Source organism: Ranitomeya variabilis, chromosome 6, assembly GCF_051348905.1.
Source record: "Ranitomeya variabilis isolate aRanVar5 chromosome 6, aRanVar5.hap1, whole genome shotgun sequence".
Lineage (NCBI taxonomy): Eukaryota > Metazoa > Chordata > Amphibia > Anura > Dendrobatidae > Ranitomeya > Ranitomeya variabilis.
The window spans coordinates 62,069,215-62,094,911 of NC_135237.1; the positions used below are offsets into that span (position 1 = coordinate 62,069,215).

The 25,697-nt window shown below is 41.7% G+C and overlaps 1 protein-coding gene across 5 annotated transcripts in view; it reads left to right on the plus strand.

Moving 5' to 3' along the window:
- LARP4B (La ribonucleoprotein 4B) overlaps window positions 1–25,697 on the plus strand; it is an 87,893-nt gene that overhangs the window by 41,895 nt on the left and 20,301 nt on the right. For all 5 annotated transcript variants that reach the window (XM_077268551.1, XM_077268547.1, XM_077268548.1 and 2 more), the window contains 10 exons: window positions 4,014–4,143; window positions 15,955–16,102; window positions 17,864–18,016; window positions 19,092–19,173; window positions 19,847–19,983; window positions 20,351–20,454; window positions 21,316–21,426; window positions 23,322–23,375; window positions 24,048–24,257; window positions 24,392–24,498. In XM_077268551.1, the coding sequence (XP_077124666.1) occupies window positions 4,063–4,143; window positions 15,955–16,102; window positions 17,864–18,016; window positions 19,092–19,173; window positions 19,847–19,983; window positions 20,351–20,454; window positions 21,316–21,426; window positions 23,322–23,375; window positions 24,048–24,257; window positions 24,392–24,498 (1,187 nt within the window). In that variant the 5' untranslated portion in view covers window positions 4,014–4,062. The remainder of the gene's footprint in view (window positions 1–4,013; window positions 4,144–15,954; window positions 16,103–17,863; window positions 18,017–19,091; window positions 19,174–19,846; window positions 19,984–20,350; window positions 20,455–21,315; window positions 21,427–23,321; window positions 23,376–24,047; window positions 24,258–24,391; window positions 24,499–25,697) is intronic.

Sequence of the window (25,697 nt, forward strand, 5' to 3'; positions counted from 1 at the left end):
TAGATATTGAATCACATGATCGCTGCAGTCCTTTAGTATTCCATCAGAGCGGACATCCAGTCTATCGTTAGGTCTTCAGTAGTAAAGGCTTCTGGCGATCACCGGATGCTGATTGACTGCAGGGTTCACATGTCTCAAGACTTGCCAGTAATATCAGAGCCAACCTAGCAGGAATGTTACCACTGCAGGAGACGATTTATACATGGTTTTTGTCCTGAATGGGGCACTGAAATGATTAAGCAGGGGTTGTCCAGTAATGGATAACCTTTTTTTAAGTTAATTCAGTGTTCATCTTACTGGGAAAACCTTAAGGGTATGTGCACACGTAGTTTTGAGCTCTGCAGATTTTTCCGCAGCGGATTTGAGAAATCCACAGGTAAAAGGCACTGCGTTTTACCTATGGATTTTGTTTGGATTCCACCTGCAGTTTTACACCTGCGGATTCCTATTATGGAGCAGGTGTAAACCGCTGTGGAATCCGCCCAAGAATTGACATGCGGCGGAATGTAACACGCAGCGTTTCCACTCTTTTTTTTCCGCAGCATTGGCACTGCGGATTGCGTTTTCCATAGGTTTACATTGTACTGTAAACGCATGGAAAGCTGCTGCGGACCCACAGCGAAATCTGCAACGTTTGCACATAGCCTAAAGGGCCGCACTTTCCAGACCACCAGCAGATCTACTCACCCAAACCAAACAGCCGTATAGGCATACAGTACAGACCAAAAGTTTGGACACACCTTCTCATTTAAAGATTTTTCTGTATTTTCATGACTATGAAAATTGTACATTCACTCTGAAGGCATCAAAACTATGAATTAACACATGTGGAATTATATACTTAACAAAAAAGTGTGAAATAACTGAAATTATGTCTTATGTTCTAGGTTCTTCAAAGTAGCCACCTTTTGCTTTGATGACTGCTTTGCACACTCTTGGCATTGTCTTGATGAGCTTCAAGAGGTAGTCACCGGTAATAGTTTTCACTTCACAGGTGTGCCCTGTCAGGTTTAATAAGTGGGATTTCTTGCCTTATAAATGGGGTTGGGACCATCGGTTGTGTTGTGCAGAAGTCTGGTGGATACACAGCTGATAGTCCTACTGAATAGACTGTTAGAATTTGAATTATGGCAAGAAAAAAGCAGCTAAGTAAAGAAAAACGAGTGGCCATCATTACTTTAAGAAATGAAGGTCAGTCAGTCCGAAAAATTGGGAAAACTTTGAAAATGTCCCCAAGTGCAGTTGCAAAAACCATCAACCGCCCCAGGAAAGGAAGACCAAGAGTCACCTCGGCTTCTGAGGATAAGTTTATCCGAGTCACCAGCCTCAGAAATCGCAGGTTAACAGCAGCTCAGATTAGAGACCAGGTCAATGCCACACAGAGTTCTAGCAGCAGACACATCTCTACAACAACTGTTAAGAGGAGACTTTGTGCAGCCGGCCTTCATGGTAAACTAGCTGCTAGGAAACCACTGCTAAGGACAGGCAACAAGCAGAAGAGACTTGTTTTGGCTAAAGAACATAAGGAATGGACATTAGACCAGTGGAAATCTGTGCTGTGGTCTGATGAGCCCAAATTTGAGATCTTTGGTTCCAACCACCGTGTCTTTGTGCGACGCAGAAAGGTGAACGGATGGACTCTACATGCCTGGTTCCCACCGTGAAGCATGGAGGAGGAGGTGTGATGGTGTGGGGGTGCTTTGCTGGTGACACTGTTGGGGATTTATTCAAAATTGAAGGCATACTGAAACAGCATGGCTACCACAGCATCTTGCAGCGGCATGCTATTCCATCCGGTTTGCGTTTAGTTGGACCATCATTGATTTTTCAACAGGACAATGACCCCAAACACACCTCCAGGCTGTGTAAGTCTACGTTCACATTAGCGTTCGTCGCCGCAGCGTCGGGTGCCGCATGCGTCATGCGCCCCTATATTTAACATGGGGGCGCATGGACATGCGTTGTGCTGCGTTTTGCGACGCATGCGGTTTTTTTGGCCGCAAGCGTTGGGCGCAGAAAACGCAGCAAGTTGCATTTTTTTTGCGTCCAACTTTCGGCAAAAAAGGACGCATGCGTCGCAAAACGCAGCGTTTTAGCGTGCGTTTTGTTGCATTTTTGTTTGCTTTGTGCGTTGCGTTGCCGACGCAGCGGCGCACAACGCAAATGTGAACGTAGCCTAAGGGCTATTTGACCAAGAAGGAGAGTGATGGGGTGCTACGCCAGATGACCTGGCCTCCACAGTCACCAGACCTGAACCCAATCGAGATGGGTGAGCTGGACGCAGAGTGAAGGCAAAAGGGCCAACAAGTGCTAAGCATCTCTGGGAACTCCTTCCAGATTGTGGGAAGACCATTTCCGGTGAATACCTCTTGAAGCTCATCAAGAGAATGCCAAGAGTGTGCAAAGCAGTCATCAAAGCAAAAGGTAGCTACTTTGAAGAACCTAGAATATAAGACATAATTTCAGTTGTTTCACACTTTTTTAAGTATATAATTCCACATGTGTTAATTCATAGTTTTGATGTCATCAGTGTGAATGTACAATTTTCATAGTCATGAAAATACAAAAAAATCTTTAAATGAGAAGGCGTGTCCAAACTTTTGGTCTGTACTGTATATTATAGGCTGTTGTGTTTAAATCAGGAGACTCACAAGCCTGTACACAGACCAGGGAAACCCTAACATGCAAAACCAGGCCTAAGATGTATGCACAGATAGTGCTACTTCCTTGTCTCTCACTGTGTGCAAGTCCTGATGCCTCCTTTATTAAAGGTGACTTGTCGCAAACATGCAGTCTGTTCTGTGGACCTCATAGTGCCATAATAATAAAGAGCTGAGCAGAATGAGATCTAGGATGGTGAGAAAAAATACCGCTTGTATTTTATTCATTGAAGTCCCTGGTGTTTGTAAGCAGTTGTCCATTGGGCGGTCCTGATCAGTGATAGGACCGCCCACTGGACTCCTATCCATATAAGCATCATGGATTTCAATGAATAAAATACAAGTTTTACTGAAACTTTTCCCACAAAGATATATATCTGAATCTGACCAGCTTCTCCTGCTCTATAACATGGTGCCGGCAGGTCAGACACCATTCTCAACATGTATGTATTCTCATAATCAAGTAATGAAAACAGGAGTTTCCTGATGGAGAAGCCAGGCAGAAAAAAACATGCTCTCTGCTGAGAAATTGCATATTGAGTATTTCAGAAAGGAAATGGACTTTTACCAGAAATAAGAACAGGAAATTAGTTTTTTATATGGAGATGTTAATCGGAAGGATTCTGTGGAAATTTATTCTGTTTATTTTTGGGAAATGTTGGCAGTCCTCTGCACCAAAAACCACATTGGAAGAGCTTAAAGCAAGCTTACAACTAATTTTTCCAGATTGGTGTGAGACCTCGTGTCAACTCAACACTTTTTCTACGGGGGGGGGTGTAAGCTGCAGATTTGACTATTAAACCAATTCAAAGGAAAAAAAAATAAATAAAGGCCTTTATTAAAAAAAAAAAAAAACACCACTTAGCATTTCATCAGCTTCTACCCCCAAAATAATCATGACCAAAATGTCACGTGATCCTACTCTTGGGTTTGGGCACACTTGCAAAACTGGCTTGCCTCGTGACGTACCAAGACCTGGATGTTCCTCTTAGGTTTAATCTATGCACAAAGCAGCCACTGGCAACGTGAGACGATACAAGATTTCTAACCAAACACTTAGGTTTCATGAGTCTTGGTGATGAGAAGCCGTGACTGCTCTCACGGGCCATCAAATCTTGGGGTAGATCCCTAATGGGGGGTTTAGATGTTTCCCACCTTGGTCTCAGTGGCTCAGAAATGATTAAAAAAAAAAATCCTCTTGCATTGAGTTATTCTTGCTTTAATTGGATGTGCAAGGTTTTTCTGTTCATATTTCCCATACCATTTTGTTCAATCATTATACAGAAATCCATTGTTGGTCTGATTTGCTTTTCAGACTTCTAATTTTCGTATATTTTTCTTTCTCCCCCACAGCTTTCTGGGGTGACTCGTTTTCTCTGAGGAGCCTAGAAGCAGACGGCTCATGACTTCAGATCAGGATACTAAAGTTGTGGCTGAACCGCAGGTACAGCAAGTCCAAGAAGCCAAAGATAGTTCCCATCTTGTAAGTACCGTGTCTGTTCATAAATGATCGGGATGGCTGCTGCTCTGGCCTATGCTGAAAAATTCCATTAACTCCTCATTCAGATGTAAGGGATGGTTCTCGTACGCAGAGGAATGGACTGATTTTCTTCGTGTTGGTGCTTGTTGGTTAATGTGTCAGATTTTACCATCAGTGGATCGCCGTGATTAGGCCTCAGAGATTTTTTTTTTTTTTTTTTTTTTTACTGTATATAGCCCTAAAGGGGTTATCCAATTATAAACAATAATATGTATGATTGCAGGGGATCAAGCTGCTAAGATGCCAACTGATACCAGAAATGGTCCCAAAGTTCCCAGTGTTATTGGAGTGGTAGTGAGCATGTGTGACCACTACTTCTCTAGACGGTAAGTGCAGCAGTGGTCACACGTGTTCAGTACTGCTCCATTCACACGGGATCTTGTGGTCACAGAGGAATCATGCATTACTAAGGGATAGGTGATATGTTTATGGAACAACATACATCTGGTATGCAATATAAAAGAAATTGCTTATTCATATTTGTGGTGGTTGTCTGTACGTGAAGCAGACCCCGAGCCCTGTGCCCATTGGCTAAATGGTTATCTATAAAGGGGTGTTATATGGGGCATGTAATCCCTTCAGTGCCCCATATAAAATAAAAACAATACTCTCCCCCCACAGCGGTGCCGTTCCCACAATGTCATTGGTTACGCGACACAATGATGTCATATGTACCACTGAGAATAGTGGCGCTGACATGGCCGGAATGGTCATCCCCAAGTGGTAATCGATTTTGTTTTTATTTTCTATGGGGCACAGAGAAGCTGTCCAGTAATGGGCTACCTTATAGCATCTGTCATATCGGGCTAATAAGTGTTCAGTTGTTATAATGCAGGTATTTATTTTACCATTACATGTGCTGCTGTGGACATTGATATTTTTTTTTTGTTCCACCATAAACAATCCAATCACCTGATAAATGAGCAGCATTTTGCTTGTTTATACGTACATACATGTAGCGCGCATACAAACACACGTATACAAAAGGCAGCTATATGCATAAGCAGAGCACTTGCACGCACAGGCACATGCATACAGAGACTTGCACGCACAGGCACATGCATACAGAGACTTGCACGCGCAGGCACATGCATACAGAGACTTGCACGCGCAGGCACATGCATACAGAGACTTGCACGCGCAGGCACATGCATACAGAGACTTGCACGCGCAGGCACATGCATACAGAGACTTGCACGCACAGGCACATGCATACAGAGACTTGCACGCACAGGCACATGCATACAGAGACTTGCACGCGCAGGCACATGCATACAGAGACTTGCACGCACAGGCACATGCATACAGAGACTTGCACGCACAGGCACATACATACAGATACTTGCACGCGCAGGCACATACATACAGATACTTGTACGCACAGGCACATGCATACAGAGACTTGTACGCACAGGCACATGCATACAGAGACTTGCAGGTGCAGGCACATGCATACAGAGACTTGCACGCACAGGCACATACATACAGAGGCTTGCGTGCACAGGCATACAGATACTTGCACGCACAGGCACATGCATACAGAGACTTGTACGCACAGGCACATGCATACAGAGACTTGTACGCACAGGCACATGCATACAGAGACTTGCACGCACAGGCACATACATACAGAGGCTTGCGTGCACAGGCACACACAGAGGCTTGCACGCACAGGCACATACATACAGATACTTGCACGCACAGGCACATGCATACAGAGACTTGTACGCACAGGCACATGCATACAGAGACTTGCACGCACAGGCACATACATACAGAGGCTTGCGTGCACAGGCACACACAGAGGCTTGCACGCACAGGCACATACATACAGATACTTGCACGCACAGGCACATGCATACAGAGACTTGTACGCACAGGCACATGCATACAGAGACTTGCAGGTGCAGGCACATGCATACAGAGACTTGCAGGTGCAGGCACATGCATACAGAGACTTGCACGCACAGGCACATACATACAGATACTTGCACGCACAGGCACATGCATACAGAGACTTGTACGCACAGGCACATGCATACAGAGACTTGCAGGTGCAGGCACATGCATACAGAGACTTGCAGGTGCAGGCACATGCATACAGAGACTTGCACGCACAGGCACATACATACAGAGGCTTGCGTGCACAGGCACACACAGAGGCTTGCGCACACGGGCACATGCATACAGAGACTTGCACGCACAGGCACATGCATACAGAGACTTGCACGCGCAGGCATATACATACAGATACTTGCACGCGCAGGCACATGCATACAGAGACTTGCACGCACAGGCACATGCATACAGAGACTTGCACGCACAGGCACATGCATACAGAGACTTGCACGCGCAGGCACATACATACAGATACTTGCACGCACAGGCACATGCATACAGAGACTTGTACGCACAGGCACATGCATACAGAGACTTGTACGCACAGGCACATGCATACAGAGACTTGCAGGTGCAGGCACATACATACAGAGACTTGTACGCACAGGCACATACATACAGAGACTTGTACGCACAGGCACACACAGAGGCTTGCGCGCACGGTCACATGCATACAGAGACTTGCATATCTACATACAATAGAAAACTTACCATTCCCCCCCTCTTCTTCAGTTCTACTAAACTCCTGGACAGTGCAGGACTTCTGGTGATCACATGATCGTGATGTCATCAAAGGTTCTGAAACCAAGTGATGTCACAGAAGGTCTCGAGATGGGAAATTAGATTGATAATGCAGAGCTATTATCAATCTAATTTTCGTTGTAGATGCTGGGATCCCTGGGCACCTTCATCCCCCAACTCCAGCCCTGAGAACATAGAAACTCCTGCAGATATTGTCCTTGGTAGGATTTGAACGCAAGACCCCAGCACTGCAAGGCTGCACTGCTAACCACTGAGCCACCGTGTATTTCCACATAATGGCTGTTTTCCATTCTGAGTTAGATGTCAACTAAAATGTTTAAAAACTGATCGCATCCTAAATTTTTAGACTTTGGCCCCAAGGAATCGGCCCCAGGTGACTGTTCTAGTCAACTGCATAGAATTAGATGTAAAATATAACGTACTTTCTGCCTGTCCCTACCACTTTGTACAATAAAAATGTCCAAATGAATCGGTGTGGATTGGCAAAAAAAAAAGCGCCGTCTCGCCAGTACGACATGTATGTAATAAAAACATCTGTGTTTCAGCTACAGTCCATAGTCCAAAAATGTGTCCTAGGAGGGTGGATGTGTGTAGGCAATCTTGTCGCTGGCTTTTTGCAACAAGTGGCACATCGCTGGAATCCGGGTTTCTGCCTTTGTCATGCCGCTAGCAAAAGCCTGCTCACACATTCTCCCTTTTTTTATTTTTATTTTCTATGTATTCATGTAGGGGTTTTTTTTGCATGTTTTTTTTTTTCTTTGAAATTGGCAGACATTTGCATTACTTTTTCCCCCTCTTTTAGAGCTATTGATAGTGACTTTATGCATGTTGGATAACTTGCTGAAAGCTGCTATATTATAGGACGTCTGGTTGGGGACAATTTTTTTTTTTCCCCTCAGTATGTTATCTGTAAGCCTATTTATGGGGATAACTATCGTGCAGCAGAGCTGTGCACTGATAGAAATAGTTCATATGACAGGTGCAATTCGGGTGGCTGTCAGTGTAATCTGACCATATTCTTCTACTGTCCCTTATGCCACCATAGGTTACACACAACGTTGCTGCTATGCATTATGGCGGCTCGTCATATGAACATATTTCTTCCGTATCTCAGCTTACGTAGATATTAAGCCCTTAAATAGCAACATAGTATTAATACATTTAATAAATGACAAACTGAACATAGAGATTTCTGAGGTTGGCAGAATTTCTGTTCTTTTCCTTAAATTTAGAAGTTTTAAATGGATCCAGGGAAAATTCAGATTATAATGGATGGTTCACATTTTACAGGGCCCTTTTTGTTAATGCGGTTTTCCTTAATAAAAAAATTGGTGGCACCCCACCAGATGCATCCACAGAAGTCTGCTGTAACTGGGGAGATCTGGCTGTAAGCAAAGATTAAAAAAAAAAAAAAAATCTGGTTAAGCCACATCCAGATGTACTTAGGTAAAATTGTTCATTTTTCATCCAGAAATACTTCTTCACGTGTATGGTATTTCTGTATGTCAGTTTTTGTCTTTTTTTAATTTATGTATGGCGTCCGTTTTATACATCAACAGATTTACAAGTATAATCAAAGGCTGAATACAATTTTCTATGTTAATTGAAATGGATGCTTAAATAAAAACAAGTTTTGTCTGAAAATCTGATTAGTCATACATGCTGCAATTTATAAAATAAAAATCCTGACCACCGTTTTGTGTGCAATAACACTTAGGTGACTAGCATTGGTCCATGTAACAGCCGGATCTTATCCATTTTGCATTCAGAAAGCCTACGGATGTAGAATGAGTGCTAATCCAGATAACTCACTTGAAAGAAAACCTCACCAGGTCAAAATTTGCCTTTTTTTTCTCCTTTTTTATTTTTTTTTATTTTTTTTTTCACTCCTGCTTCTCCCCTGATTTTTCGGGCATTTGTTTATGCTGAATCCAGCATATTGTTTCAGCGATATGGGCTTTTTATTTAGTGCTAATTTTTATTGTCTTTACCAAGGGCGCGTGACTAGCGGAGTAATAATGTAGTGTCAAATTCAGCGCCCCCAAAGAACCCTTTGAGCCACGCCCCGAAAGAACTCTGAGCCACGCCTCCTTGTAAAGACTCATAAAAAGGATCACTTAATATAAAGTCCCATATATCTGGAACCATATGGCAGATTTAAAATAAAAAAAACAAAACCAAAACCGAGTACTGGGGAGCAGTAGGAATACTGTATGGGCAAAGCTGCCCTCTTTTGTCCTGATGACAGATGCGCTTTTTGCTGGGCATGCAGAAGAGCACACACGCCTCTATTCTGTGAACGGTCACAGCCTGACTCAATCTCTTGTGTTCACCCCATTCACAAGATGAAGTTTTGGAATGACGTCCCCTCACCCTCCCTCATTAAAACTTTGATGCTGACAGCTGCGGGGTCTTTGCGCTCCCCACTATTGCTGTTACCTAATTTGTTCTCTGGAATTCAGCAGTTTGCTTTATGGATTCCACGCTTGTTGATGTGATTGTTCAATATACAGTTTATAGCTGCTTCCGAGTAGTTTTTAATCTTAGTGAATGGAAAATTAAATTTACAATGCCCAGTGTTTGCTTTGTAACCGGTTTTGTGTATTTACTTTAGGTTTTAACTGCATAATTTATCAACTCGCTCTGCCTAAAAGCTCATTTATAAAGGCGGTCACACCGATGCAATGCTATACCATTCCATACATTTCATCGTCCCCTAACGCCCGCGCCGAATGCATTCACACCTTACTGTACTCATAGGAAAACGGGTTTGCTGTTAACATATTAAACTTGATAGCTACTGAATTTTAGTTTCCCAGTCTCCCAAAGTAGCACTAAATTGGTAAAATATCCAAGTGCGTATCAAAACTAAAAACTTTCCAATTCACCTCTATTATAGATCTTCATTCTCAAAAAACGGAGACATTTTTTATCTTGTTTTTTTGTGCCGCTCGTTGTCTAGCTAACTGTTCACCTCCTCTAAGGCTACTTTCACACTAGCGTCGTTTGCAATGCGTCGTTCAGGAGAAAAAACACATCCTGCAAAGTTGTCTGCAGGATGCGTTTTTCCCCCATAGACTTACATTACCGACGTGCGACGGTTGCGTCGTGTTTTGGTGGACCACCGGCACAAAAAAAGTTACATGTAATGTTTTTTTGTGAATCGAGTCCTCCATTTTTGACCGCGCATGCATGACCGAAACTCCGCCCCCTCCTCTCCGGACCTTACAATGGGGCAGCGGAAGCGTTGTAAGACTGCTTCCGCTGCCCATGTCGGGCATTTCTTTCACAGCATGCGTCGGTACGTCGGGTCGACGCACTGCGACGGGCCCGTACCGACGCTAGTGTGAAAGCAGCCTAACAGGTTGTTGGTCACAGTCCGTGAAAAAGAAGAATGTGGGTCCCACTCACCGTCCCAATTAAAAGTCCACTTTATTAAGTTTCTTGAAACATCAGAAGTAGGAGAGTCCTATTTGTAGCTCAAAGGACAACAGCCATTTTGTGCACCATGCGCTTCTGCGGGTCCTATAGAAGTTCATGGTGCACGAAACGGCTGTATAAATTATTTTTGTTAATCTCCTTCTCGCTACCATTGGTTTCTCAGATGAAGCTCCGCAGCTTTTCTCTGGCTTTACCTCTGCTCTGCATTAAGCGACCTTACACCTTGATAAAAAAAACAAAGTTCTTATCAGAAGGTGTCATAAATAATGGCCTTGGTGCAATTTCTCAATGAAAGCGTAACCTTGATCTACCGTGGCCATCACACATATCAGCCCAAGATTACACTCTTAAAGGGGTGTTTTTCTGAAATGGCTCTTGCAGCTTTCTGCGTATGTGTTCACCCATGCATCCATTCACCCTATTGGCATACATGTAAACTTTCTAAAGTGTTCTTGTATGCATAACAGTCTGAAATCTATTTATTGCCAGCTTGTTTTTTTTTTTTGTGTTCCCCAACCCCCAATTTAACTGTGACTAGTAAGAGTTAAACAAGTAGCCTTCAGCTTTTGGCAGCTGTTGCCCTGCGCCTTGGCAAATCTCCTCAATACAGAGGCCTTAGTGTCTTGGATTGTAATTTGAGTGACAATGGCATGTGTTTTGGTTTGTCTGTCTGAAGTTACTATTTTTGACTTGTGGGCAGTGGCCTATACCCAGCTGTACCCATTGCGATAGTAGATTCTGAAAGCATCAGCCTCGGCACAACCAGAGCATGGTTTTACAATGGGTTGCTGTTTTAGCAAAGAATTATGTCCACGCAGAAACCTTGAAAGGACCAGCTTGTTCGAGTCAACATCATGTGAAGATTTAGAGAAGAATCATATGAAGCAAAGTGACATTCAAGATCTGGACCCAGGAGAGAACTTTTTGACTCAAGTGCCCGTTCCAGACTCTGGGTTGGAAAACTCCACTTTTAGTAGAGTAAAGCCAGGGATGACGAGTAATGGATTGTTTAAGGCTTCACGGTTCCCCTCTTACAACAGCATGGATAACACAGAGAGCATTGGACCAGTGCCGAGATCTGTCAAAACCAGGTCAGTGAACTTGATGCATCCAATAAATAGTGCAATAAATGCTCTGTCCAGATATGAACATTTGCAAAAAGAGATGGAAATAGATGATGAAGAATGTCCGAGCCCAACTACAGCAAACGTAGGGAGTTGTACGGTCTCTAACACCGCAATTGTAGACCCATGGCCTGTGCATGACCATGCTTCACAGGCTCAAGTGTCACTGACTTCAGAGCAGAACTCGCAGGAAGTTCTTTCCTTAAAAGCAAACTACTTGGACGGCAGCCAGACCGCATGGCAGAGCTCATTAACTAACAGAGAAGAAGAGAAAAATGCTGAGAATACCAAGAATAGAAGCGTATTGGATTTTGGGTCGGCAGCAAAGCAAATAAATGAGAACGTACCTCCTCAAAGCAATGCAGAAGTGAGGCAAGATACAAGGACAAACACCTTCTACAGCATTTGTTTAGTAGATGACTATGATATAATTGAAGATCTTTTGGAGGAATCTCACTCAATACAGCAATATGATACTATGCCCAGTAAGGATTCAGCTGCTGCAGAAAGTATCTACGACACATCAAGTTCTCAGAATATTGGGATTGAAAATGTATTTCTTGGTCCAAATCATATGACCACCGCAGAAGTTTTGCCTCAGACTGTTTCATCAGATGTGCTCTCCTGTGGACTTCCAACCAAAGAATTGACTGAATATAGTGACTGTCTTCTCAAAATGGTTTGTCCAGAACCTCTAAATTCTCTAGGAAAAGCCACGGATTGTGTGCTAACAAATTGCCAAACGCAAGAATTAAGCTTTGATTTTCTGACTAATCATGGCCAGTGTCTACCTGAAACCATGGTTGATATTTCCTCTGTACTTCTACTAGATGGAATAAAACAACCCAATCATGACCAAGTTCAGCTGCCTTCTACTGAAGCACTGCTGCTTGAATCGGAGCCAACACCTGATTTCGCAACCAAAAAAGATGATGGGACCACTGAATCTTCTTGTAAAAGCACATTTTGCACTTCAGATATAAATTGTAATAAATCCTTGGATCCAAGTCCAGAAGTTCCTCTCTTGGAAGAACAGGTAAATGATCGTGTTATTGATGACCCACAAGTCTCCAGTAAGAATGAAGGAGAAAACTTTCCTGTGTATCACGAAAATGGTATTGTAGAAGATTTAGTGGAACCACAAAGTGGCACAGATGAACCACCTGCCTTAGAGGAACCCAATTGCAGTGATGTGATTGAACAATATAATGAAGACGTTTATGACACAAATCTTGAGAAACAAAGTGACACTTCTGATAACTCCGTTAATGAAGACACTCCAACTGAGACCTCAGAGTTATACCAAAAGGAGGATGTTACTGCAGACAAAAATGTTTCTGGGAGTCTTCTCGATAAATCAGATGTGATGGGATTTGTCAAAAAGTTCTCAGGTTGGACTCAGTTTAGTGAATATGAAGCAGACTTGACTTGCCATCTCAAAAATTGTACACCTCCTATAGAAGATGAAGGTAATGGCTCCTTTAGCATGTTGGAAGCTGTAAAATCTTCTGTAGTAGATGATCTTATTTCAGGTCCTTGTGCAAAACTGTTAATTAATGGGGATGTGAAAAATAGTTCTCCAAATACTAGTCCTAAGAGTGGTGGGCCCCCTGTCGTTGAATATTTTGACATCTCTTCAAAGGATGATTTTCATGAACCAAAGACAATCTCTGACCCTGAGGACATGGTACACAAGATGCAAACCGACCTCGTCTTTAACACCACTAATGTTGAATTAATTTATGACACTTGCTTAGAAAATATGGTGGGTGACATTGCAGCCGAAACACTCGACGACCATGCCGTTCTTGACATTCAAAATAACGGAGACTTTTCCGTGCCAGATGCCACATATGGTTGTTTTGAGGAAGGTAGTGGTGCAGATACGTGCCCAGATGAAGCCGGTTTCTCAGAATTTGGTCAAGTGAATGGTCTTCATGGCTACGGATCCAATTTTGAAGAGGACCAGATTGATCAATACGCTGCTACTCCATCATATGAAATTCATCCACTACCTGCAGGCTTGACAGACGGCAAAGATCCTTGTAATGAGGAGAGTGTACTAGATCTGATGCAAGATCTCTTTAGAGTGTCTCACGGTAAAACCAAGGATCTGCCCTTATCCTGTGTATTATCGGGTGATCATTTCTTGGCCAGGCCTGAGTACAAAGTGGATTACTTGTGGTATAATTCCACATCAGACCAGCCGTGTAACCACCAGTACCAGTGCCTGGATGAAAACTTGGTGGTTTCGGACATCAACTCAGAGAAATATTCCTTTCAGCTACTGGTTCCGGAAAACAGAAGCATTTGGGGTTGGCCCGAGATTCACTGTGAATCTGTAAGTTGTTGCTTTGTTACTTTACAATGTTTGTTCAGATGAGTGCACAGAGACTTTATTCTGAAGATGGACAAATAATTCATTCTTTTATTTTCAGCAGTTGTTTAGGATGTTTCCAAATCTTGCTCTTTGTTGCGTCCTCTGCCCTACTTGTAGGTAGGGATTGCAAATACTGGTGAGACGAGCTGAGGTAGTGACTTGGAGACTAAAGCTCATTAGAAAACCGAGAGGGTGGACCTTGTAATTTCCATTGTAATGATGGCGGATGATGCATTTATGGCTGTTGTGTTGTCAGGTGGATCTCTTTTGTTTTTTGTAACCATCAGTGGCATCATATTTGCAAGCCATATTATGTAATATATACCACATCATTGATTTTACGTATATAGGTTTAACCCACCATATTTTGTGATTTATCTTTTTTTTTTTTTTTTTCTTCCTCTCTCCTTTTATGAACTTGATCCTCTGATTTTACGCCTAGAGACCTTTCTAACGCCACTCACACAATTACGTTGTTACATATATTCACGATAAAGGTGTCAGTTTTTTTAGGCTATGTTTCACCCAAACCATTTTAATTCTGCATCTTAGAAAGTGCTAAAATGCACCAGATTGATCATGGTGGATCCTGCGTTTTGATACATTTGGTGTATTTTAAAAGGATCCTGTTAGCTGATTCATTGTGCCCAAACCACAGGCAGCAGAAATGAAACCCTGGCTACAAGATTGCGGTCAGGTATTGTTACCCAAACCACTACGTCGTTTTAGTGCCAATATACTTTAAATACTCTTCCTGGGACCATATCCAGAGACCAGGTTAGTCCGGAGCCGCCCCTGGCCGACTAATCCCAGCACCACTGCAGATCATTTACAGGTGTCTACCTATGCACATACACGGGAGAGACTGGTCAATAATCTCTAGTGGTGATGGGAAGACCCAGAAGGCTGCTGGGAAAGACTAGACTTTTCTCCAGCTATGGTCCTGGCTGGGTCTTTAAAGTATATTTTCCCTGAAATGCCAGAGGTTTCAAAGAAAAGTATGCCTGGTTTCAATTGTCCAGCCAGGATTTCGTTTATGCTGCCACAAGGTTTGGGCAGCATGAATCAGTTGACACATTCCCTTTTAAGTGTGTCTAGTCTAAGTTTATACAAGTAGTTGGCCTACTTTTTTGCCGGAAGTAAATGCCATAATTGTGGAACTTTTTTTTTTCTTTTTCTTTTTTTTTTTTTTTCCATGTACAGTGTTGCACATTATACCATGCCCCTTCATCAGACAAGGAGCATAAGGTGTCCAAAACTAATAAATATGGCTCATTTAGCTTGATTAATTTGCCTCAATGAGTACTAAGGGAAAAGTGGAGTATTTGTCCATGGAAATCAATCCGATTTAGGCTGTCAACATTAGATGGTTGTCGGCCAAATTATGCTTTTTGCCTATAGTTTTTTCGACAGGCATCTCAGCTGACTGTCTCGTACACAAGCACTCTGAATCAATCTTGAGTCCGAAAACGGACATTCACAATCAACATATCCCCAAACTGTCAGTCAGCCGGTGCCCTCATACACATTAGACTGTCTGCTGAACCTGTCGATATCAACAGTGTCAGCCAGCTTTATTCTGTGGAATGGGAGGAGGAGTCTGCTTGATTTGGAAAATAAGTCCACTATTCCTTTGCACCAGTATTGATCACCCCCACGCCTCTACGCTTTGGTGTAAGGGAGTCACATGTTAAGAGCGTGCAGGTAGTGGCTGCATCATGGTGAGCATGGTCATCATCCTGATCACACGGACGCTGGAACTTTTACCCACTTTATACGGAGGGTTGTATTGGCTGTAATGCATACAAAAAACTCAACTGCAAAATAGAAATATAAAGTAAAACATGCTCATGTCTTCGTGGCCAAAATTTACATGAGAATCAAACGCCTAAAGGGCATGTGGACCTAAGGAAGTTTTAAATCTGACAAACATATTTTTTTCTGAGTGATGTTCCCCGTGAGCATTGCTGGTTATATATCTTAGGCGTTAGCTGTAGTGTACATGCAGAAAACTCTGTATTTTGGGTTGTGGGTATCGTAAATTGTGTTTGCATCTATGGTAATTATTTTTGTCAATCTTTGCTTGAACATTAGGTTTTAGTGCTTTTACAAACAGTCAATTAGTCATTTTTTTTTCTTGTATTGCAGGAATCAGCAAAGGTTTCTGAATTAAACCCCAATGCTAAAGTATGGGGGAATCACATGCTGCATGTGGAAGCGGGTGGAGCTGCTGACGGAACAGTTGGCCAATCCTGGGAAGAGCTGCCTGATGAACCTCCTGATTCCTCCAAAGAAGGTATGACCTTCCCCAACACAGGGAGCTAATCTGTGCAAAGTAGTGGCAGTGCTCTAATCTGTGCAAAGTAGTGGCAGTGCTCTTCATTCTAGAATTAGACGTTTGGGATACCCAGCCTGATCACATGAACTATTCACATGAACTGACCTAATGGGCGCATAGGAGGCTGTGGGGACAGGTATTCCGATCCGCGCACATCTGTGAAACCAGCTTAATTGTTACCTCCAAAACGCACATGGGTGACTTTTTATCTTTCGTGATTATTCTGATTTTTCCTACTATCATACAATCTGTTCACAGGCAAATAACATTAAAGCCATCTATAAGTATATACGGTAATCTGCTATAACCATCGCTTCAGTCCTACGTCTTCCAATCCTATATTCAGCTTGTTCTACCCCCCCCCCCCCCTCCTCCTCCTCATCTACTTCCCCAATCCCATTACATTGTAAGATCATTTAGGCAGGGCCCTGTCTGCTTAGCATACAGTCTCTTGTCAGAAGGTGCAGAGATGTGATGAACAATTTATTAAACAAGCTGAAATCATTTTGAGAAGGGGGCAAGTAAAAATAAAGCTAAAAGAATGGCTTTTTAGAAGTGTGAACACCCTCTTATGATTTGGGGATGTGGTTGTGTTCCGAATTAGCCGGATTTGCTCATGTTACGTGGTAATCAATAAACCACTGCCATCAGTTACACTGACTGTGATTAACCACATGTAAAGTTTAACTGTTCTAGAAGGATTTTCTTGACATTTTGTAGCATCACCTTACAGCAAAAACCATGGTCTGTAAACAGCTTACAGCACAGCAAAGGGATCTCCTTGTTGAATGTTATCGGTAAGGAGAAGGCTATAAAATTTTTCCGGTGCTTTAGATTTACAATGGAGCTTTGTGAAGGTGGTCATCAATAAGGGGCTTAAATTTGGCACAACTGTGCCATTACCTAGAACCGTCCGTGCTTTAGAAATCACTGAAAAAGCATGAAGAAAATTGTTCCAGCAGCTAGCAAAGAAACCTACTGCAACATTAATGGAGCTCCAGAAATTTTTCAAGTACAGATTATGTACTGCATGTGTAAGCAATCTCTTGATTTCTTCATATTTCTGGCCTGTGGCATAGGGTGAAAGACTGAAGCCTTTTCTGACAAAGAATATCCTCTAAGCCCCTCCATGTTTTACTAAAACCCTTCATCAAGCCTGCCAAAAACATGTGGGACAACAGATTCTGATCTGATGAGACCAAGATTAAACTTTTTTTGGACATAATGCCAAAAGTTATGTTTGACACAAAGCCAAAACTGCACATCACTAAAAGAACACCACACACAGTGAGGCATGGTGGAGGCAGCCTTATGCTTTGGGGCTTTTTTCTTCAGCTGTATCTGGGGCATTAGTCGTTGTGAAGGAAATTATAAACGGCTCAAAATATCAGTCAATTTTGCAAAAACCTTCAGGCCTTTGCTCAAAATCTGAAGATATAGTAATTTCACCTTTCAGCACAACTCCTCCTCTAAGGATTACCTTCAAATCTAAAAAATAATGTCTTCCCAAGAAGATCATATTTTGTAATGGCCCAAACCTGAATTCAATTGAAAATTTTTGGCCATACATAGGAGATTAACAGGAGACTGAATATTGTTATAAATTCAAAGGGTACTTGAACAAAGTATTAGTTTATGTGCATATTTATGCAAACTCTTTTTCAGTTCTTTTTCCACCCACAAATTCTCGATGATGATTTTTATTTTTGCCTTTCTTAGTGCTGGAAAACAATGGTGATGAGCAGAAAGAACATAATGCTGTGCTAACGCAAGACCAGTCTCCATCTGTTTCTGTCTCAGACCAAACAGATATGACTACGATATCTCTGGGAAACTCAGAATATGAATCTATGCATGAAACCACCCATTCAGGTACATTACACATGCGGAATAATATGTTAAGAACATTATTAAAGTTTGAATTGGTTAAAGGGGTATTTCCAACATTGACATGGTTTGCCATAAATGTCTGATAGATGCAGTTCCCACCTCTAAAAACTTCAACCGCTGTCTTTTATACTAAAAGTATGTTGCTTTGGAAACTTTTGCCAAGTATAAAACTCTTGGGACCAAATTGACATTTTTTTTGGGTTTCCAAAATGAAAGCTTGCATGTAAAGTTATGGCTCTGGGCCGACCAGCCTTGGCCTGTCTACGAGGCTCTGGGCCCACCGGCCTCGGCCTGTCTACGAGGGTCTGGGCCGATCGGTCTGGGCCACACACTGTAAGCACGAAGATGTATGTGAAATTTAGACTGCGTTATTGCTAAATAATACTTATCAAATAAAACTTGTGTGTATGCCTACCAGCCACAGTAAGGTGACCTTTCTCTGCAGGGACCTAACCATTTCTATTTGATGTATTTCTCTTGGGCCGAAAGCCTAGATATGTAAATGGCATGTTGGATCCAGGACTAATATTAAAAGCAGCCTTAGACTGATGGGTGGAGCTCAGACAACTAAGGCTATGTGCACTCTACGTTTTTTTGTTTTGTTTTTCCGGCGTGCTTGCTCCGGAACCCATCATTACATAAAAATAAAAAACGTTTAATGAAAATGCTATAAAGAATGAACAAGTGCACTGCGATCTAAAAACTACTTGCTACACATATTGTCCAGGCTTTTTGAGCGTCTTTTAACTAAAGCCGCAGATGACTGCAAGCAAAACACCAAAATAGACTCTTAAGGAAAAACACCGTTGTGTCCACGTAACCTAAGAGGGCAGTCATCACCTACAAAATATATACTGTAAAGAATAAAAAAAAATTGAGCAGCACCCCCTAAGTAGGATCTCTCCTCCTACATCATGCTACTCTCGGATTATATAGCAAAATCTGCTGAAATATTTCATTTAATGCATTGATTGTATCATTATTTGGCTTCTCATTACCAAATTGAACCATTTCAATGTAAAAGTTTTAACATTCTTTATTTTCTAAATCTTTTTAGGGGCAGTTGATTTACCACAGCCAGAAGGTCAAGAAGACCTCCGAGATGTGCTTAAGAAAACACTGGAATTTTGCTTATCTCGGTGCGTTCACTTTGTAGTAACAGGATTGTCTTGGACTGTTATGCGGCGTTGTGCCTGACAATAATTGTACTATGAGAATTATGTATGGTTACATCACAGGTGCTAGAATTTAAAAAAAAAAAGTCCAAATTTTCTCAGACTAGCTGTTGGCCAAGAGGTTTGCCCTTAGCTTTCCTCTCTATTATCATTGCAATTGAACAGGTTCCCTGACTCGATTGCATATATGGTGCATCTTTGCTAAAATGCCGTTTTTGTAATTTTATGGAAGGATTTAGCCCACTATACCTTCCATTGCTATCTCTCAGGGTTGGGATTTTTCATAGCTTAACTAAACTAACTGTAGAGAATCCTTTCCTATATAGTCATGTCTGAATTGCCATTTCCTCCACAAATAATGTCCTGTATAGTTTAGATTACACTAATCATTTCACTATAACAAAATGTATATCTAAACAGTGAGGGTTCAACACCCAGATCACCCATCAATCAACTTTTACCAGATCTCTCTTCCCCCAGTTTTACACCAGTAACACACTAGCTTCCAACACTCTCTAGCAGCCAGTTGAGAAATTAAAAAATGTTTTTATGTAAATTGCCTTTTTTGTGCTTTTGTTTTATTTTGTGCATTTTACTAATGGTATTTTTTTCCTGAAAAACCCTGTTTGTTTTGCAGAGAGAATCTCGCTAGCGACATGTACCTTATATCACAAATGGACAGTGATCAATATGTGCCAATTTTGACGGTAGCAAATCTTGACCATGTCAAGAAGCTCAGCACTGACATGGATCTAATAGTCGATGTATTGAGATGTAAGTATTGGATTTGGGGTTTGCTTGTTATTTATTCTGCTGGTCATACAAGATCCACATCACGAAGGTTATCCCCAAAAGTTGTGGAAGAATCTGTCAGCAGCGCTCCACAGTCTCTGGTGATGCCGCTGGGACATGTGAAAAATAGTTGTCCTGTTAATGAGGCTTCTTAATGGCTGTTCTCATTTTAGTTATTAAAAAAAATAAAAAATAAAAAAAAGTACCTTTTATCAAACCTACACAAGATCATCACGCAAGTCTTTTGCTTTGACCCTATGTGTTTTTTATCTTTAATCTATTTCTTAGGAAATTAGACAATTGGTTTCTAATATCCATGTATTTGAGCTCCAGTACCTTTTCATTTCAGCTTTGCCTTTAGTCCAAGTGGATGAGAGAGGAGAAAAAGTTCGACCGAATCAGAATCGTTGCATTGTTATATTGCGTGAAGTTCCTGAATCTACTCCAATAGAGGTATGAACGGAGTCTGGATAACCTGTTGTTTTTCCTGCCCTGAGATGTAGTGTAGTCTCTCATTCATTAAAAAAAAATGCCAAATGTGACACTAGTCACTACTCACCGACTGACTGTGGGGCAGAGAAGTCAGATGTTCCAGGGTCAGTACCATGAGAGCACTTAGAAAACGAGCATGTAGAAAACCAAGGAAAAGATGGCGTAAGTCAGGTCACGGTCCATGGTCAAAATACCATGAGATAGCTGATAAAGGTAAAAGGGGAAGACAAAGGGATAGTAAGAACACGGGCCAAGGGTCAGGCAGCTGAGAACTCGGAACAAAATCTGGCAAACACCAGGAAGCACATACTGAGTGACTGCAGACTTAATGATTTAGACTGGACAACCTCTTTTAGGTTCTGATCAGTTTGGAGTCTGAGAACTTTTCTGATAGTGGGGACGGGGGGCTTATGTTCTCCTTTTTTTTCAGTGGAGCACCAGTCTCGCATTCTCATAGCCAACCCCATGTCTAAGGGACTGACGCAGTCTAGAGCAGTTCTTGGATATCTACAGCAGACCTATAGGGACTGATTGCTGTAAAAAACCCAACAAAACACTGCAGCCGCAACGTGTGAGCGCAGTATAACCCTGCTTCAAGGTTAACAATAGGCTTATAACCTAACTACAGAGTCAGTCTCCAAAACATGCCCCAAATAAAGCAGGTCTTGACTGGCTGTGCCAGCCCCTATATTTTAATTCTCAGCACTTAGACCTCCTTGATGTCTCTGAAAATACAATTCCAGTTTAATGGTTCTTGTGTAGGTTTATTGTTTTAATGGTAGAAAGATTATTTTTTCTCACTTTACTGATCTCTCTTTTTAGGAGGTAGAAGCCCTATTCAAGGGAGAGAACTTGCCGAAGTTTATCAATTGTGAATTTGCCTATAATGACAATTGGTTTATCACATTTGAGTCGGAAGCGGACGCACAACAGGTAATTGGTCATTTCTCTGCCTCAGTGTTTGCTTTGAATGGCTTTAGCCTATACAGAGATGCATTGGGAGTCTTGTACCTTTTCATTAATTCTTCTGTAAATAGTGTTAATTAATTTGTGGTGTTTTAATGCCGTTTGAACGATCATTCTCAACATTGGTCTTCTGAAGCACACCGTTCCTCTTCCTCCCGGCTCTGCTTACTTGTTGCTCTGCTGTCCCATCTGTTATCTCTGATGCCGAAAGCAAGTCTTAAGGGGGCAGTGAAGCACTTCTAAACACTGTTGGAAAGAACTTGTATATGTTGCACTCTCTGGCTAGGAGACCGGCCACCACTGAGAAACTGCAGGGGTGGCTGGTAACCTAGTATTGAGCAGTAAACAACTACATTAAAAATCCCTCTGCTCTTGAGAACTGAGGACAAGTAATTTTTAACATTGCATCTTTTTACAAGCTGTTTGCAAGTTTAACCACTTATCATGATCAGGGTTGTGTCGTCGGTAAGCCAAACCTCTGATTCCTCAATTTCCCTGACTCCACGACTCCGACCCCACAGCCCTGATCACTGCTGAGCATGTACGTAATGTGCAGCACAGATTCATCTCAACTCCGACCCCGCAGCCCTGGTCACTACTGAGCATGTGAATAAAGTGCAGCACAGATTCATCTCGACTAAAAGCCGAGATCCTTAGATCAGGAACAGAACAGACATTTATAGAACATTTCATAACTTTCCCAAAATATTATGAAAACATTTACAGCACATCCTGCATTGTACTACTGTACCCAGTTTATTATATATTTTAGGAGTCTGTTCCTTTTATACCGATTCCACCAAAATGGATACCCACTCCACAGTCCTGATCTTGATGAGAATAACCTTTTTAAAATACTTTTCTTATTTTAACACAATTTGTGTATGGTAAACTGTGTCCACAACTCGCATCTACATCCCCTTTTAAAATGGTCATCGTCCTTTCCAACAAATTTTCATCAAACAACTTTGTAATATATAATAATGAAAGTTGCTACTTTCTCCACTCATCAGCCACATCTCCTCTCCCCCTTACCACCTGAACTTCTCATTCATTAAAAACATTCTGTGCTTCTCCTGTTTCTGAGCATGTGTTGCATAGAGCCAGGAGAGCAGAAGTCCCTCATGTTTCACTGTGTAAGAGACATCCTAGCAGCGAGTCTCCACCCACCAGCTCAGAAAGAACTGAAAATAATAGAGCCTGTAGTGCGGTGGCGAAAAATACAGGGTATCTGTCATATAATGGGCCACAGATGGTGGTATTCCTCATGTACACACTCATGACAGCTTATTCTGAAGCCGCCTGAAATGACGGGTACGATTTACACCACTTTGAGATGGGCTGAAAGGCATCAAATTTACTAAGTGGTGCACCATGTAAGTATGGAGTACTGCATTACATACTAGCTGAATATCAGTCTAGGATGAAAATGCTTTATCTATATACGTATGTATGCTTTGTTATTATTGTGTAATGTATAGACAATAATGTATGTCTAATGTATTTATAACATAAAGATCAACATATTTTTTTCTTGACTCCCCATGATTCATCAGCTATCTGGTTTTATTGGGCTAATTAATTTGCCGCAGTTCACATTTGCTTCTCTAAGATAATGGGCAAATTGCTTTAATAATCAAATTCTACAATCGTGAAACCATTCACAAATAATTTGCCAATCTCCTCATATAGACTAAGTAATCAGGGGCTGACAAACTTCCAACATTTTTGGAGGGTTTTTTATTTCCAAAGTTGAGTATGCTTTGCATCATTTATCTAGCTATTGGCATCCCTTGCTTATATCCTGATCAAATTATGTTATTAAAAAAAAATAAAATGTATATATGTTTATTGTTTTTCAGGCTTACAGGTACCTAAGAGAAGAAGTGAAGATGTTCCAAGGAAAGCCAATTAAGGTTAGATGATAAGAGTTCTTCAAAGCTGTTGTCCAAGATGAGAAAAATATGGCTTCTTTCATCTCAACACAGCGCCACCCCTCTTCATAGGTTTTGTGTGGAATTGCAGCCTAGCACCATTCCTTTCAGTGCAGCGTTGCTGCTTTCAGGACTGTGGAGTCGGTAAGCCAAACCTCCGACTCCTCAATTTCCATGATACCGACTCAAACTCCACCAAAATGGGCTCCGACTCCACAACCCTGGCTGCTATAACATGCAAATGCTGCAGACAGGTGGGGCTCAGATTTATGTAGAAAGAAAGCAGCCATGTTTTTCGACCCATGGACAACCTTTTCTGGATGGGTTGTCCGGTCACAGATATTGATAGCCAACACTCCCATTGATAAGATGTTGTATACTCTTGAATAGGAGCTGTTCTGCAGTATCCAGCAGTGACCGCTACACATGAATGGAGCTGGGCAGTGCAATCCTTTGTGTGTTTCCATTTGGCCACCGCTTATAACAGCTGATCAGTTGGGGAGTGCCAGGTGTCGGACCCCCACTGATTTGATATTGATGACATGTCCTGCAGGATAAATCATCAGTATCTCGTGACTGGGCAACCCCTTTTATAATGTGTATATCTCATACATGTATAATCGATGACTGATCTGACACTTGTCTGTTATTCAGGCAAGGATAAAGGCAAAGGCAATCGCGATAAACACCTTTTTGCCAAAGAACGGTTACCGACCTCTGGACATGAACCTTTACACACAGCAGCGCTATACGACGTCTTTTTACTTACCTCCGGTGTATAGTCCGCAGCAGCAGTTCCCACTCTACAGCCTCATCACTCCGCCGAGCTGGTCTACTGCACACAGCTACCTTGACCCTTCTTTGGTAGGTTCCTTTTTTTTTTGTCTTTTCCCCAACTTCTGGTAATGGATTTTGCAATTTATAGGCCTACAGTAAGATCTTTAAATCACACTACAAATGAATGGTCTTCCCTTATTTAATTTTATTCTTGTCTTTAGGTGACACCTTTTCCTAATACTGGATTCATTAATGGGTTTACATCTCCAACTTTCAAGCCAACAGCATCACCTTTGGCAACTCTTCGACCTTACACACCTAGGAACAGGCAAGTGAAATGGATTTCTTGCTAAAATGTGATGTCTTGATGTACACGGACTTAATTCATTGTGTACTGAGATATCTGGAGCACTATTATAAAGTAGATGCCTTAACATTTTTAACTACAATCACCCACAGTAATAAAAAGGGTATAATTTGAGACCCTTGAATTTTTTTTTTTTCCATTTTTTTTTTATTTTTTTTTTAAAGCACGGATTTCTTTGGGTGTCATTTTCAATTGAGGTATCACTATTGATCGAGGACCGCAGTGGATTTGTTCGTCTCTTAGATCTTGAGACCGCAACAGCAGTTTTAAAGTGGACCTGTCACCTGGTCAAAAATGGCCACTTTTTGCTGTGATTTAGTATTTTTTTTTTTTATTACCGTAATTTATTTTTTTCATCTGTTGTACAGTTTGACTTTTTTTTTTTCTTTTAGTTTAAATTTTTTATTACTCACAGCAGCTTAAAGACTCGCCGTTAGAGAATCCAATCAGCCATGGCCCCTTTTCAAGACCATAGAGCTTGGCACTAAATAAAAAGGCCCATATCTCTGGAACCATATGGCAGACCATCGGATTACTCTGCAACCGTGGAAGTAAATTGCCCGTACTTGACCTGGTGACAAGTCGTCTTTAAACTTAGAGGGATTCTCTGCTATTTATTCATTGTTGACTTCTCCTTAGATTATGTCCTCAATATCTGATCATTGGGGGTCCAGACCCAATTTATACGTTAATAGTCCTTGAGTTGCAGTACCGGAGAGTGGCCACTAGGTCGTTTACAGAGTTGTGCAGTTCTGCCTCCCACACTGTTTACCTCCTAGCGATCGGCGCGGGCAGCAGGAGTCGGACCCTCACTGGCGCCATATTGAGGACAGATTTAAGAATAGGTCATTAATAATACTACTTTTTATATATGGATCACCTTGGTTGTGTCGATCAGGGCAGACATACGGGAAGATTTATTCTATTTTAAGTTTAGACAGATAATTAGACGAGACGTCCACCTACACTGCGGAATTTATCACAGCGATTTGTGTTTTATAATTTTGGTGCAGCTTGATAAAAGTAGTAGAAACGTTTCACTTTGTTACGGCACTTTTTGGCTGGTGCGTGTTACTCTAAAATATTATGTCCCCCAAAAAATCGGGCCACTTTTAAGAGTCTAGACATTGAGTCGTCGGAAAATGAGCCAGAGTTGTCGG